General features: G+C 39.1%; 2 protein-coding genes across 2 annotated transcripts in view; both read left to right on the forward strand.

Moving 5' to 3' along the window:
* The window catches only part of LOC142095435 (uncharacterized), a 296,495-nt gene that overhangs the window by 126,719 nt on the left and 153,868 nt on the right, over positions 1–15,908 (forward strand). The gene's annotated exons all lie outside the window — the stretch shown is intronic.
* Positions 1–15,908, forward strand: part of LOC142160609 (NACHT, LRR and PYD domains-containing protein 3-like) — a 107,813-nt gene that overhangs the window by 28,991 nt on the left and 62,914 nt on the right. Inside the window, exon 5 of the mRNA XM_075215473.1 lies at positions 12,076–12,158. Within this exon, the coding sequence (XP_075071574.1) occupies positions 12,076–12,158 (83 nt within the window). The remainder of the gene's footprint in view (positions 1–12,075; positions 12,159–15,908) is intronic.

The raw sequence follows: 15,908 nt of genomic DNA on the forward strand, positions 1-15,908 counted from the left end.
GGTAATAAATATCCTGAAAATAATTCTGAATAGAAGTGATTATCCAGAAAATACCTGTAATGTGTAAGAGAAATATGGTTACAGGGAATCAAACCATAATAATTAATGCTGAAAACAGAAACAAGCCCACAGCTCCAGGAATGAGGTGGCACTCAGCCATGGGGCAGAGAGGTGCAACCGACCCCAGACCCAGATCCTCCCTCACAGCTTTGTTCAAACCCCTCAGCCAGACCCTCCAAACTAAGGACATCAATTAACCCATTGCTGACAGCAGGCAGTTGGTCTCATCCTGTACAATACATTTTGATATGGTTTGAATTTCATGTGCCAACATTAAAACGTGTTGTCTCTAGTATACTGGCAATTGATTAAACTTATTCATATTGCCAGGTTTTAAACTTACTATTGAATTTAAACACGTGTGTGCACAAGCAACGAAAGGTCAATGTTTTTCTAGTGTTTTTTTAAGTGTTTTTTGACTGCATGAGTCATATGTAATTGTCAGAGTCTCTCTAAAAATCAGTTTCCAGTTTAGGACAAAGACAAGAGGAAACATTGCTGATATTCCAGAGAACTGTCATTAAGGTAAATATTGTTATGTAACACTGTTATATGATTCTGTCTGTGCAGGATCATCGCACTGCTGAGGAATACTGTGCGGAGTTTAGGCGCTGGTCCAAGGCAGCGCCGCTTTACATTTAAACGCCGAAGACGCCAAACTCGCGGGTGTTGAAGAACCCGGAGCTTCATACATTTACCCCCCCGGTATGCATATTACCTTAATATAGAGTTTATCATTCCTTATATTATTACACTATGAGGCGCTCTGCTTTTTTCTTTTTTTTAGAAATTTGTGTTTCGTTGTTACTAGAGCCATTTATATCTTTTTCTTGTGCCAAATATATTTGTTATATATACCTAAAATAGATTGCGGATTATGTTGCATGTTTAGTTCTATTTGTATTTTTATTGTACTTTTTACTTAAATTTTCATTTCTAATTTTTTTATATTTCTAGATTTGCTTACTTTATTTTTTATATAGTAGTTATTAATGGTGTTTATGAGTGTACTGTGTGTCAATAAGCCCAATTCATTACTGATCTTATCTGCCGTTTTTTGCGGATCTTACAAAAATCTTCTCTGCGCATGCCCAGAAAAGGTAGATAAGAAAAATCTGTTGCGTAAGCTGAGAATTTCTTAAGTTAAGATGAAAATCCTTCTTAACTGCACTTAAGATTTTCCACACTTCAGAAAAAAAGGGATGGGAATGGGAGGGGAAAGGGAGAAGATCTATACGAATTTAAGAGTAGACATTATCTGTACTGAGTTAAGGGTAGGTGTTGCCTCCGTATCCGTCGGATAGTTAAGAAATGGAGTTTTATCTCAATTCCGTACTTACACTTAAGGAAGCTCAGGGTCATGTTTAAATCCAAAGCAGCAGTGCTGAACAAAACTAAACTGTTCAAATAGCTTTGTTCTTTTAAAACAGTCAACTAAATATGCACAACATACATCTTAATACACCATAGTTTTTAAATTTTATTTTATAACATTGAACATAATAAATTGCAATGTAAAGTGGTTGATTTGTCTAACAGCTAGTTGCTGATTTGTAAAAAAAAAAAAACGGCTAATGCGCTAACAATAATATGAAAGCATAACAGCTTAAATTGCTAAAAATGTTTGAATAAATTGTGTAAACTTAAAACCAAGAGTACTTTTGCATAAGGGACACATAGGAAATCCACACAAACATGGGGAGGATATATAAACTCCAGAGAGAAGTACGTTGGTGAGGATTCAAACTCAGAACTCCACTGTTGAAAGGTGGATTGTCTAACCACTAACCCAATGTACAGGTGGAAACAATATGTGAACGATATAGAGTAGAACGAAGAGCTGAGCATGAACTTCTCTCATAACAAACTTTTACATTTTTTCATGAATGTCAATAATTATACAATGAAATTGAACAACCGTCATTTTTGTGGCTGATTTTAATTGATCTTGGTCATTTAGGTGTTATTTGCTTTTATCTGTGGATATTTCCTATTTCTTTGAAATCCAGTTATTTGGAACAGCTGCTTTTCTGTGTTGTAGCTGCACACAAATTTCAACATGCAATTTAGCCATATTCCACAAAATGGGTCAGGAATCAAACTCATGAACCCACTGAGGAAAAATTGGATTGTCTAACCACTAACCCAATGTGCAGATTAAGCATTACATACATTCAAATCCACAAAGACTTGAATGACAACCACCATATTTGAAAGCTCTATTAGGTAAAACAACAACATGTGAGTACAAAAGCCAGAAACCAAGGTAATACTGCTCTTAAAAATCATACAACACAGGCACTAACTGGCAACATGAAGGTTTAAGGCCTAACAATTAAAAGATGCACACACATTGTGGTTGCAAAATCAATGGATAATAATTTGCAATCATAAAAATACATACATGGTGCAACACTCTGTATACATAGCTGTCCCCAAAACATATACTAGCATACTCCTCTATGAGCAACACATTCAAGTAAACTCATTGAAACATGTTGATATACTAAGTCCACACACATGCGTGGGCAGAGTCGGGCATGACTCTTGATTCAAACTCCGTACCCTAATGTTTGCAGGTTCAATGCCTAACCACTATGGCAACGTGAAGATTGAAATACACACACACACACACACACACACACACACACACACACACACACACTATATTAGGACTAGACCAAGGCAAAATTTTTAAAAAAACAACATGTCTGCAAGTGAGAGACAACTGTTACATTTCAAAATAGGAACACCTAAATATTGTTACAATAAGTACAACAAAAATGAACAGAAACACCTACAACTTCATGCTTAGTAATTGGAATACAAGCTACGAGTTTGGTACTCTTCAAAGATACAAGGAAATTGCGCTCTCTTAACGCACCTGCATCTGTCGTCATCTGATCTGTGGCAGCGTGTACACCTGCAGAGACTTCTTTAATTATGGATCAGTTTAAAACTCCATTTGCTGCACTTGTTTTTTGTTGGGAGTTTAGGTATTTCGTTTTGCCCCTGAGGAGTGCTGTCAAGAGGTATGGTTTTTAGAATATATTTTAGAAACAGAGTTACTTTTCTGGCCATTAAACACACATCTCTACTTTTCTATGTAATGTTTTTAATTGTTATTTTTTGCAAGTTTGGGGTGGTGACAGTTTATTGATTTTATTTTTGTTTATTGTAAAACCATTTTGTATTGTCAAGCTTCATGCACAGTGTCTTATCACTTTGACTTGGGTCTCAGTATTTACTCAAGGTTTAGGTTAAATTTTTCCCCCTTCTCTTTCTCACCCCAAACAGATTTGCTAATTGGATTTTTGTCCCTATCCCTATGTGGATTGTGTTTTTTTTGGGGATTTTTGGAAGGTCTGCCTTTTGTTTTTCACTATTCTGTCTGTTGTGATCTTTCTGTATCTTGATGGTGATATGTTTTTCTGATGTGGTGTTTGGTCACTTTTACTTCAGCCTGAGTATTTACTCAAGGTTTGTTTTCTTTTTTTTCCCCCCCTCTTATTCCTGACTGTACTTTAAAAAAAATAAAGCCTCAGTATGATGCGCAATTTTGTTTGGAATCTACATAGAAAATACCAAGCTGTAAAGACCTCAGCTAATTTAGTTTGTCTATTCATCCTTTTGTCACATATACAGGAGATTCTGGAGTTGGATGAGAATCTGGGGCCTGATTCATCAAGGTACGCAAACGCATACGCATCTGCTAGTCAACTCTGCGCATGCGCGAAACGGGACTTGAGCTGCGTAAACCACATACGCAGCGCAAACAGAGCAGATACGGCACTCAAAGTGAACTCAAAGTCTAACGCAAATATATTTGAGATGGCGGCTGACCACTTGAGGAGAAAGGGGTGGGAATGGGTGGAGAGTAGGTGCGGACAGGGCGGAGATGAGATATCATTTGAGTAAGGTAGGCATTATGCTTTTTCACTTGAGAACAGTAGGCGTTCCCTCTGTGCAGTTTAGTGAAACTGACGTCACTCATGTCTCAAATCCTTGACAAAAGTTAAGGAAGGCCAGGGTCATGTTTAAGTCAAAAACAGCTAGCTCAAACAACTATTAAATGCCTTTAAAAGCATCTTTTGCATATAAAAAGCAAAACGAAATATGCACAACATACACAGATACATACATATCAATACAGACAGTTTAAGCAAAAAATAAAATATTGTATAAAAAAATTTTTTTTTTGGGGGGTGGGGGGGTATATATATATATAATTACAAACATTCCATTAGTACGTTTGTGTAAAATAAGCCTTTTTTTCTTTACAGACACCTTTCTAATAAATGCAACTCGCAAGTGCAAGATGTTTGATGTGATTTTGGCCTCAATCCGGAACTGCCGGAATTAGTTAGCTTAATATAGCGCCCCCTGCTCCTTACTGGCTATTCAGTAAAGTACACTAGGCAGATATCTTCTCTGCATTATGGGAATCAACTCTGAATATATATATATATATATATATATATATATATATATATATATATATATATATATATATATATATATATATATATATATATATATATATATATATATATATATATATATATATATATATATATATAGTGGACATTACTCAGAGACATTACAGGTATCTGATAAAACACACTTCATGTATGCAGGAATGGTTCAGTGCATTCCCCATTCATTCCAGTTGCCGGAATGGAGTGCACACTGCATTCCGGCTGCCGCAATGGTTGGCCGAGTGCATTCCCCATTCATTCCGGCAGCCGGAATGGAGTGCACAGTGCATGGGTAATTATTGTATTTGTTTTAAAATGTTGCACAAACAATCGACTTTGGCTTAAATAATTTTAAATCTCTTTCGATTCTCAACAACTACCATTATCATTAGTCTCAATATGTTACATGCCTAATTTGACAGTAGTTGATGGTGCAATTAAAAATAATAGACATATAATAACTCTACAATATATTTTTGCGATTTAGACGCATGATTTATGCTAATTTAAACCAAGCGTACTATTAACACAGGGACACTTAACAGCAACACGAATATTGTAAAGATATTAATGATCCCTAAGAGACAAGAGAATTGGTGAGGACTCGAACACACGTTTGCAAGCTTGCAAGGTGGATTGGCTACCTGCTACGCCACTGTACAAGAGGTGATGAAAAGGGAATAGAATACAAATGAAAGCTGACCAGCAACTTCTATCATAAGTTGGTTTCCTTAAAACATGGGGAAAAATCCCAATACTTAGAAATATTATACACAGAAAGAATTGGTACATGCAGAGTCAAAATGTACGCATATTGAAATATATCCATTCACACTCCCGCCCGCTCCCTGCGCTCGGCCAATGATCGCCGCCTCTCCTCCACTCTGATCACCTCTTCCCACTCTAGAATACAAGACTTCTCCCGAGCTGCCCCCCTTCACTGGAACGACCTCCCTCGCTCCATCCGTCTCTCACCCAATCTGTGCTCCTTCAAGCGGGCATTTAAAAAAACTCACCTGTTCCTTAAGGCCTACCAACCATCCACTTAACCTCTCACCTCTTCTGTTTCTCCCCTGACTCCTTTTCTCTCCCCTTTGCTTCACTGGCTCCCTCTTATGCCTGATTTTGTTAACCCTCCCTTAGGATGTAAGCTCGTATGAGCAGGGCCCCTCACCCCTCATGTCTCCACACCTGTTCTTTCGCTCTGTCTTTACAGTATTTGCCTGCCTGGAGTTTCTGAAGTTCTGGTACTTTGTGTTTATTGTTCTGTATTGTTTTACCCTGTATAGTGTACTGTTTGTGCCGTGTACGGCGCTGCGGAAACCTTGTGGCGCCTAACAAATAAGCGATAATAATGTTGATTAATACAAACCAAAAGTATATTAATATTGCTTCCATTTCTACTTTTTCATTTTGCTGAGCACTTAGGAAATCTGTACTGGCAAAAGTTGAAAAAGCTATGTCTTTGCAATCAAGTCTTTTGCAACAACTGCTTTGCTGTGTTGTTGCTTATCACACTTTTCAACATGACATATAGCCACATTACACACCAAAACATATACTAAAGCACTCTTTGATAATTCACAGCGTGGAATACACACACTCAAACATGGAAATATACAAAAGGTAAGCCACATAAAAGGCATCATTCGGGGGACAAACTCATTACCTTGTCCTTGCAAGCTCATTTCTTTATCCACTAAGTTATACTTCACATTGAAACACCCACAGCAAACTGCACATTAACTATTTTGGTCAGCTGAATCGCTGTCTTAGGCCTGACAATTCTGTCATGTTGCATTTATTATTAACAGCATGACGGATAACGTGCTATTAAATTCATAACCCTAGATACACACATAAATTAAAAAAAAACTTGCGCAAAGTTACGAGCATTTGCGTATTGAATTTTACTTTTATACTTTAGTGAGTATGCTTAATGGAGGCTCCTAAATCGCTTTGTGCTTAGGGTTGACCTGTGGCCTCGAACTTCTGCACTTAGTATTGGTGGGTGGAATACATAACCACTACACTATCGTGTCACATATAAATTTAACGCATGTAAAATGATTCTTACGGCATATAATTCTAATCGAAACTATTTTAACCATAATATTGCCACAACACTAACAGCTAAGCTTATTAATTACATTTGTAATAAATCGGTAGAATCTGGACTTACCGTACATAGAATCTACTTTGCTAACATGGCAGGTCACTTTTAGACAAAAACACACTTAGTTAATTTGAACGCACCTGTGTGCTCGCAATGACGTCTGCACACTCTCCGGCGTACTCACCGGCATTTAGTTCACTAATTAGTGGTAGTTAAAAATACCTTGCTTGCACTTCTGTGTTGTTGGGAGTTTCACAGTTCTGGGTAAGTAGGCCGTAGATGGTCAAATGTTTCTTAATTTTTGCTGTTTACTGCTGTACCTTGCTCAGCACTCAGTATGTTTATTATTTTGCGAGGTGTTGTTGAGCTAGAGATAGAAATTGATGCTGAAAGGCCTTAAATGCTAGTGGTTTTTATGTTGAAGGTTAGTGGAAAAGTCTGATTAGCTGCAGAGTTTGAATATTGAGGCAACTGTGTATACTTAGGATGCGGCCCTGCATAGAGACCTCTAGAATGTAGTGAAATTAATAAATAGTATACATTTACATAGCTTTATTTGTTACCTGTTGACCCTCCCCCACAGATATCGGATCTGTATTTGCAGTTTTTTTGGTGAATAGTGTTTGGAGAATTTAAATTGAAAGAGAAAGAGAATCTTGTCTGTGTGTGTGGTAAGTAGAAACCGGATATTGTTTATTACATACCCCTTGTTAAAACACTTTGCAGTAAGAATGGCCATGCTGTGGTATAGTTGGTTATTTGTAATTTGTCTAATCACTTTGTTTTAAGTGTTGTTTTTTTGACCCTACCTTAAAAGACACATTAACACTCTGTATTTAGTGTTTCACTACCTTCACATTCTTACGCCACATCAATTGTAATATAAGTAATGTGATTTGTGAAAGGGTATATGGCGATGGTAAGTATCATGTTTGCAAGCACTTTGATGATGGTTCTATATGAATAGATTGTGTTAGGAAAACAAAACCTATTGATTGTCCAAATGTGTTTTTGGTTTTTTTTATATCCCACCTACCACATTACTTCCATCTACTTATGGACTGTCCTTTTACACCAAAAAGCGAAAGGATGAATAACGACTACATTGTAAGTATTGGTTGTGTCATTTGTGGCAAAGTCAGAAAAAGCAAAGTATAAACGTTTCACCTAAGTGTTGGTTTGTAAACTCTTCCTTTTGAACCACATACAGGCACTCCTGGAGTTGGACCACATTCTGTTTCATGAGGGGCCTGCTCCTCGGCCCCGTCCTAACCAGCAACTACAACAACGTCGCCGCCTGAGGGAGCGCATCTTCAGGCCACATGTCAGCCTCTTTGGGATGTCAGATGCGGAGGTTGTCCGTCGCCATCAGCTTCCTCCACATGTGATCTTGGACACCCTGCGTATTGTGGAGCGTGACCTTGAGCCAATGCACGCCATCCCTACAGCAGTACCGCCTTTGACCAAACTTGTGGCGGTACTGCACTTCTGTGCCACTGGTTCATTCCAGTGCACAGTCAGGGTCGCGGCAGGTATGTCCCAGGCGACTTTCAGCCGTGTGCTGGAGGTTGTCCTGAGGGCGTTTTAGTCGCGGCTCTGGCAGTTTATCCATCAGCCACTCGATGAGGAGTCTTGTGCGGATCAAGCAGCAGTTTGCCACCATAGCTGGCTTTCCGCATGTCATAGGGGCTGTAGATGGGATGCATGTGGCCCTGGTGCCGTTGAGTGGAGATGCTTCGGTTTTGATGAACCGGAAGCATTTCCACTCAATAAATGTCCAGGCCATATGTGACCCGTCTCTCCTGTTTCGAAACCTGGTTGCGAAATGGGGTGGGAGTACCCATGACTCCTATGCATTTCGTAACTCATGGTTGTGGCCTAGATTGCAACAGAGGCAAGGGGGTGTCAGACCACACGGAGATGCGCGACTTCTTGGTAATTATGTGCAAATAATGTTTCTGCCAACTCTAAATTGTTAGTAATATTGTATGGGAAACAGAAACAGATTTTTAAAATATAATATTGTACCTGAGATGTTACTGTTACCCAATGTGTTATATAGTGCATGTGCCTTGTATTTATAGTTTCCGCTACTATAGAGTGATTGAATCAATGTTTACAATAGTGAGATATATAAAATGGTAATGTAGGCCTATTATTGAAACACCTAGTAGTAAAGGGTATGTGTCCTGTGAATAGTGGACGCCGCCAGGTGTGTAATTATTAGTTTGGTGTACATTGTCAATCTCCAATGTGGATTGAGCTTTGTTTTACAGCCATTAATAGACATGGGTAGTTTTCTTAGGATGCTAATTATACAGTATTCTGACTTTGTAACCTTACTATTTAGGCTAGAATGTAGTTTGGCCTCATATAGTAGAATGTTAACATTAAATTTCTTGCAGGTATAGTTGTACTTTTAAAAATGGTATTAATCTTGCTTTGTCTTTCCTCTCTTCCTACATAGGAGACAATACATATCCCTCCTGCCCTTGGCTCCTCACTCCTACATTGAACCCACACACAGAGCGGGAGGAGGCCTATAACTCGGCTCATAGGGCCACCAGATCGGTCATAGAAAGGACCTTTGGGGTTCTGAAGACTAGGTTTAGATGCCTTGACTGGTCTGGTGGTGCCCTCATGTATGAGCCGAGGAAGGTGTGTAGGATAAATCGCTCTTTGTGTGGTGTTCCATATTATTGCTATCAGGAGTGGGGCACCAGGGGTCATGGACGAGGTTGCTGGGGTGGATGAGGAGGATCTTGTAGACCCCTCTCGTGAAGCAGTGCGTGGCTCCAACTTCAGGAGCTATGTTGTAGAGCATTATTTTTGAGGTAATGTATTTTTTAGCACTTTTTATAACTTTACATTTCAAAGCTCTGTGGTCAAATCATGTGCAAGCTTAGTCAAGGTTAGATTATATAAGGTATGGTAAGTCAAAATGTGAATATGAATAGACATGGCCTGGTGTGATAGTGAAATGTTTAATATGTATAATAAGAAACAAGCCAACCCAACCTGTATTTTACCTTTAAAATGTGTGTAGAAAGTATAGTTTTGCAGCAATGTCTTTTGCTAAATGCACCTTAATGTGTTTGATTTCATCTACAGCCTAATGTGGCAAAATTATTGACGTTTGTTTAAAATGTTTGCTACAGTTTGCACAGTCCACACTTTGCCCACTTGTTGCTTGTATTAGCTAAGTTACAAAAGGTGCTAATGGTCTAGTATGTCTATGTCCCCTAGTTTCAAAATGGCCTTGCAAAATATTTTGATAGAAAATGTACCCTAACACTGCTCATTTAGCCATGTGAGGTTTATAGGTTATTGATCAGCACATATAGTGTGGAGAAGTGCTCATTTCTCACACTTTGTTTTCTTATATCTAGAGGCTTTATATTACACTTGGCCTGGAGTGCTGGCCTTTGTGCCATTGCACTTTCCTTTGGAGTTGGTGGATGTTGCCATGGTGAAGGGTGTTGACAAATGTAAGTAGTATAGTGTTATCAGCACTACAATGTGACTGTCAAGTGAGTGTGTAAATCAGATATTGTAATATATCCCAATTGTTTGCATCTCCTAATGTAGGCATCTGTTTTGTATGAAATGTGTGTCCTAGCTGTAATTAAAGTGCTTTATTAAAGGGGCCTTGCCCTCACATTTTACAGGGAAATAAAGCAATAGTAGCCTACACTATGCCAAGTACTTTCACCTTATCCATATCCAACACACTAATAAATAGCTGATTGCATTGATGGACACATGGCTCCAAATGTATAAACTTATTTTGACGCATATCTAACAATTTGCATTTGTAGTACACACTTAAGTGTGTTGCTGGCTGATTTGTACACAAAGCTTAATATTGCAAGCACAATATAGGGTTTGCCACTCTGCAACTCTGAGTGTGATATCATTAATTTTGGTGTGTTGATAACCTGTTAACCAATGTTATGCTTTTAAAAAGTGACGAGTGGTAGTAGTAGGAGAATGTGGCAATAGTATTTGTCGACTATGTATGTCAAAATGCAGTGGACAAACTCAATGTTTGTTAAATATAAAAGCCACAATGTTTATTATAATAAGGGGCATGTGTTTTATGCATAGTTAGAAGTTTGTGAAATGCTACCTTATTTAGGGGGTGTTTGGCCTTAGAATCTGTATTAGCACCTGACTGTTTGCATTGCCTATAAAGACACTACTTATCTTTCAAATAGGAATATGTCTGATGCTGGCGCCAGTGGTGAGCAGGCACCAGGTGTGGCAAGTCGGCGCAATCACAATTTTAATGAGCAGGAGCTTGAAGTCCTGGTTGAAGTAGTGCTGAGGAGATTTCACAGTGACCAGTGCCAAATCACAGGACACGAGCCCAAACTCATTGGCACCAAATTACCCACCTCATAAATGACATATCTCCATATGTGCGTACAAAGATTGAAGTACAGAAAGGGTACTAATCCAAATTTGAAACAATAGCCCTATTTAACTTAACTTGTCAGACTGTGTCTAGTAGTAAAATAATATATATATAGATATCTATATAGATAAATATGGATATTGTGACATAGTAGTATTAGGCAACTGTGAGGTGAAACCACCTTGTGTCTCGGAAGCATTTGTTGATCAGGGCATTTGTTGAAAGAAACTAACAGCATGGCCCTTGGTCACATTTACATAATATGTTTCCCACATTATCCACGCTTGAAAAGGCCAAAATCTGTATTAGTGTATGTGTTGTAGAAATTGGTGTGGTTTGCAAACGTGCAATGTTTTCTTTTAAATTTTGCCTCATTTGGATTTTAAGCTGCTATGTGAGGCAATAATGTTTGTCTATTCCACAGATGGGCAGACTATAAAGCACGCCTGAAATTGAAGCTTTCAAAACTGCATAGGCATGCACTAGGAACTGGTGGTGGTCCTGCACTGGATATTCAGTTAACACCCCTAAAGGAGCGTGCAAGGGCAGCAATTGCTCTGGTGGAGATTGTTGGGGTGGGCGACAGACACTGGCTCTAGCCCACCCCGAACAGGAGAGGCCGCTCCACTAGGTACATGATGAGTTTGCTTAGTTAATGTCTTCAGTGTCTGTCTGTAAAGGTTTGTATCTGTCTGAGCAAATGTGTCAACTCTCAGGATGTGTCTGAAGGTAAACTTTAATTGCACAATGTGTTTGCCTATCACATTGTAGGAAATGAAATGTACACACTGAAGACAAATTGTCTCAATATGTAGGGCTTATCCAAAAATGTGACACTATAAGTGGCATTGTCTTTTTGTGGACTGTCAAGGCCTGCTAGCACATTCAATGTAAGCTGACACTCCACCAATGCTACATCACGCGTTGTAAGATGTTTTAGCAAATATAATATCGTACCTTACTGTTTGATTCTAATAACTTAGTTTTTCTTATTCTCTCTACAGAATCTGAGCAGCAGCCTGCTGCACACGTGCAGGAGGAAGTTGCCCGTGATGTGGAGGAGGCTCAGCTGAATCCAGCTGAACATGTAAGGCTGCGGAAACTCTCACACGCATCCCAAAGAATTCAAAACGCCACTGAAGCACCACTCCCAACGCACCTCCAGCACATTCCCTTCACCCAGTTCAGATTTTTTCACCAGCCCTCATACCCAGTTGTCTGTTGGCTCAAACCTCCCTGTTGTGTCCGACTCCTCCCCATTGGAGTTTGCAGACTTAAATTCCCCAAAATTTCAAAGCCTACTCCTTCTCCTAAAGCCAAATTACTCACCAAGTAGTATGTTTGGGGAGTGTCCCCCCTCCAGTGTGTACTCGGAAAGAGTTTTTAGCGCAGCAGGGAACCTGGTCAGTGAGCGGCGAAGGAGGTTGCTTCCTCAGAACGTTGAAAAAATGATGTTCATAAAAATGAATTATCAATTCCTCAATCAAGTACAGCACTGCTCTCCAGATAGTACAGAGGGACCTGTGGTTGTGGAGTCCAGCGGGGACGAATTGAAAATGTGTGAGGAGGAGGAAGTACACACTGTAGGGGGAGAGGAATCAGAGGTTGAGGACGACATCTTGCCTCAGTAGAGCCTGTTTAGTTTGTACAGGGAGAGATGAATAGCTTTTTTGGTGTGGGGGCCCAAACAAACCAATCATTTCAGCCACAGTTTTTTGTTAGGCCCTTTTGCTGAAATGATTGGTTTGTTAAAGTGTGCATGTCCTATTTCAACAACATAAGGGTGGGTGGGAGCGCCTAAGGACAATTCCATCTTGCAACTCTTTTTGCCATTATGTGACCATTCAACAGTCGTTTGCCATGAGCACAAAGTAAAACAAAATTAAAACAAATTCAACAAATTAAACCAAAAGTAAAATGCCCTGTCATAATCAAAAACAAGAGGTATTGACGTGCTTGAACTACTGTAGTGTTTATAAGTTATAAACACTACACTTGAAAGCTTGAGCCTTTAAATGAAAGTCATTCTTCATTGCACGAATATTTGCAACAGCGACAATTTTTTGGTTCAAATAACACTTCGACCCTGCCTGTCTTTCACATACTTGATGGGATCTCAATGATGAATGCTCTGTACCATGGTCGTCTAAAACAAGAGTTATTGACGTGCTATAACTACTGTAGTTTTTATAAATTATAAACACTACACTTGAAAGTTGGAGGGGGTATTGTCGCCCCGGTACCAAATTGGGTACCGGGGCCACTTCACTATGCAGTCCAGATGCCAAATCATAAATTAATAAAAATGACCTGTCATCGTCAAAAACAAGAGGTATTGACACGCTCGAACTACACCCTGTATATGCTGCAGAGGATGTAGGAGCAGGCAGCTGTGCAGTGGAATTCAGACCATTTGAAGGCGGAGGTATTGTGGCCCCGGTACCAAATTGTGTACCGGGACCACTGCACTATGCAGTCCAGAAAGCTACCTCGGTGAAACGTTTTGGACTAAAAACAATATTGTGAGGTGTGAGGTGTTCAGAATAGACTGGGAATTAGTGGAAATGATTGTTATTGAATGTTATTGAGGTTTATAATAGCGTAGGAGTGAAAATAAACCAAAAAAACAAAAAACTTGATTTTAACACTTTTTATGTTTTTTTCAAAATAAATCCGAATCCAAAACCTTAAATCCGAACCAAAACCTTTCGTCAGGTGTTTTGCGAAACAAATCCGAACCCAAAACACGAGACACCAAAAGTGGCCGGTGCACATCCCTAATTCAAATATCAACCAAATTATTTTTAATTCCTGTGAGTGATTGTGTAGGTAGTGGCCCATGGTAGTGCTTTGCCCTGGGGCCTATAATGCTGGATAAGACAACCCTGTCCATGGCCCTCTCCCCATGGCTCACCAGAATGTAGTACATTGATCCAAATGCCTTCTCAACGTCTAATGTGCGTCCAAATGGTTTTGTTTCCAGAGGCCTAACATTTTAAAGTAATGTAACACTACACATCTCTAGTAAATCCTGTCTGTTTGATCAAATAGGTATACATGTATGTAATATGTTTATTTTCTGATTTCTTTCAGCACCCATGGAGGAAGCTGCAAATTGGCCTCCACCACCACCGACTGCAGCTGAGCTTATGACCCACATGGGCCAAAATTGTGGAGGACCTGGAAGGCCTACACAACCATATAGGGCAAATTATTGCCAATTTGCGTTTAAATTGGCCTACTGGGCCTCATTTTTGTCATGATGTTTTTATTTTCTTTTTTGTATTGTATATGTTCAGTTTTATGTAAATAGTTGACAATCATTGATTCATTTTAAAAATAGATAAGTTTATACCAAAAAAAACCTTGGTGTGTGTCTTTATTCATCTCATTACACAACATGTGGGTGTAAGGATAAAAGAGAATATATATAATAATCTGAAAAGAGTAAGGAAGAAAGATGATTTGCTTATAACATCATTTCTATAGCACAAAAGGATTTCTTTAGCTGTTTGCATGTAATCCAAAATGAACATGTGCCCTCCACGAACAAGCCACGCCTATAAGAGGTATTGCATCTGTAGGCCCTGTGTGCAAGATAAATTCCCCAAAGTCAAATGCCCTAGCTAGTTACCAATTCCCCAAAATACATATGTCATTGTAGTGATAGTCCAAGGTTACGTTCAAGTATCAGAGCAAAGCCAGTCACACATTGAAGAGAACCTCGAAAGTGTACCCAGAAGTGGCGTAAGTGGTGTAAGGCAGAAGTGCAAGCAAAGCAAAGGACCATGGTACTGGAGTGTGGTGAGCGTTCTGTTTGGATAAAGCAGAGTACATCACATAACGTGTACGCCGTGGATCCAGATGAAAGTCGGTTTGCAGGCAATGTTGCATTTAACTCAAAAGGAGGCTGACCCCTACAAACCCCCCCTCTTAGTCCATTCATAGTAATAAATGTCAGCATGGGACATAATAATGTGCATGTGAAGTGTGGGCCCTGAGGCTTTTCGAAAGTCCCCCACCAAAAATAATTTTCTAACAATACAGGAGACATATGAGGGCATTTTTTTGAATGTGTTTGAGCATGTATAACAAACACAATGGGTTTATTTCTTTTTTAATTTTGAAGTTTCTGCATTTGTTAGCATAATGATTCCTGTCCACACAATAGTTCTGGGTATGCTTGGTATTTGAATTCATGTCTGCTGTTTTGTGATTCCAAAGTGCTAACCAGTGAGCTACCTGTGAGATGGGTATTTTGTTAGTAATTTGTGTGAATAATGAAGAGTAGTATTAAGGGTGAGGTGTCTGTGTAGCACGCATGCTGTATTGTTGGTGTTGTCTGTGTTTTTTCACATCTCAGGTTAGGCTAGGGGGTAGCTGTCCCACTTTCCATAGAGTCATTCATGAGTTCTAATCCAGACAGAAACCCTTCCTCTGTGTGGAGGTTGTATACACTCTTGTGTGTATCCTTTATGGAAGAGTATGCTATGCATTTTGCTGAAAAGGCAAGATGTATTTACACCACATACATTTTGATATATTCGTTATTCATGTGTTTTTAATGTAGCCATGTCCATGCATTTTGCGTACTATACGGCAACTTGAAATCCTAAACATAAAAAGATTGAGAGCAATGTGTTTGTTAAGTGTGTATTACGCTAATTACTAGCAAAGGAAAAACAGAGTGTTCCACATCATTGTTATTTGCTAGTGATGAGTAAAGAGCCATCTCGTAAAAATAAGCCCCAGGTATTTGTGTTGTGTATAAACAAACTGTTGGCCCCTCCCACAGTGGGCGTAAAGTATACATTGCTTAGCTTCTTGTCAATCAGTT

This window comes from Mixophyes fleayi, chromosome 6 (assembly GCF_038048845.1).
Source record: "Mixophyes fleayi isolate aMixFle1 chromosome 6, aMixFle1.hap1, whole genome shotgun sequence".
NCBI classification, from domain to species: Eukaryota; Metazoa; Chordata; class Amphibia; order Anura; family Limnodynastidae; genus Mixophyes; species Mixophyes fleayi.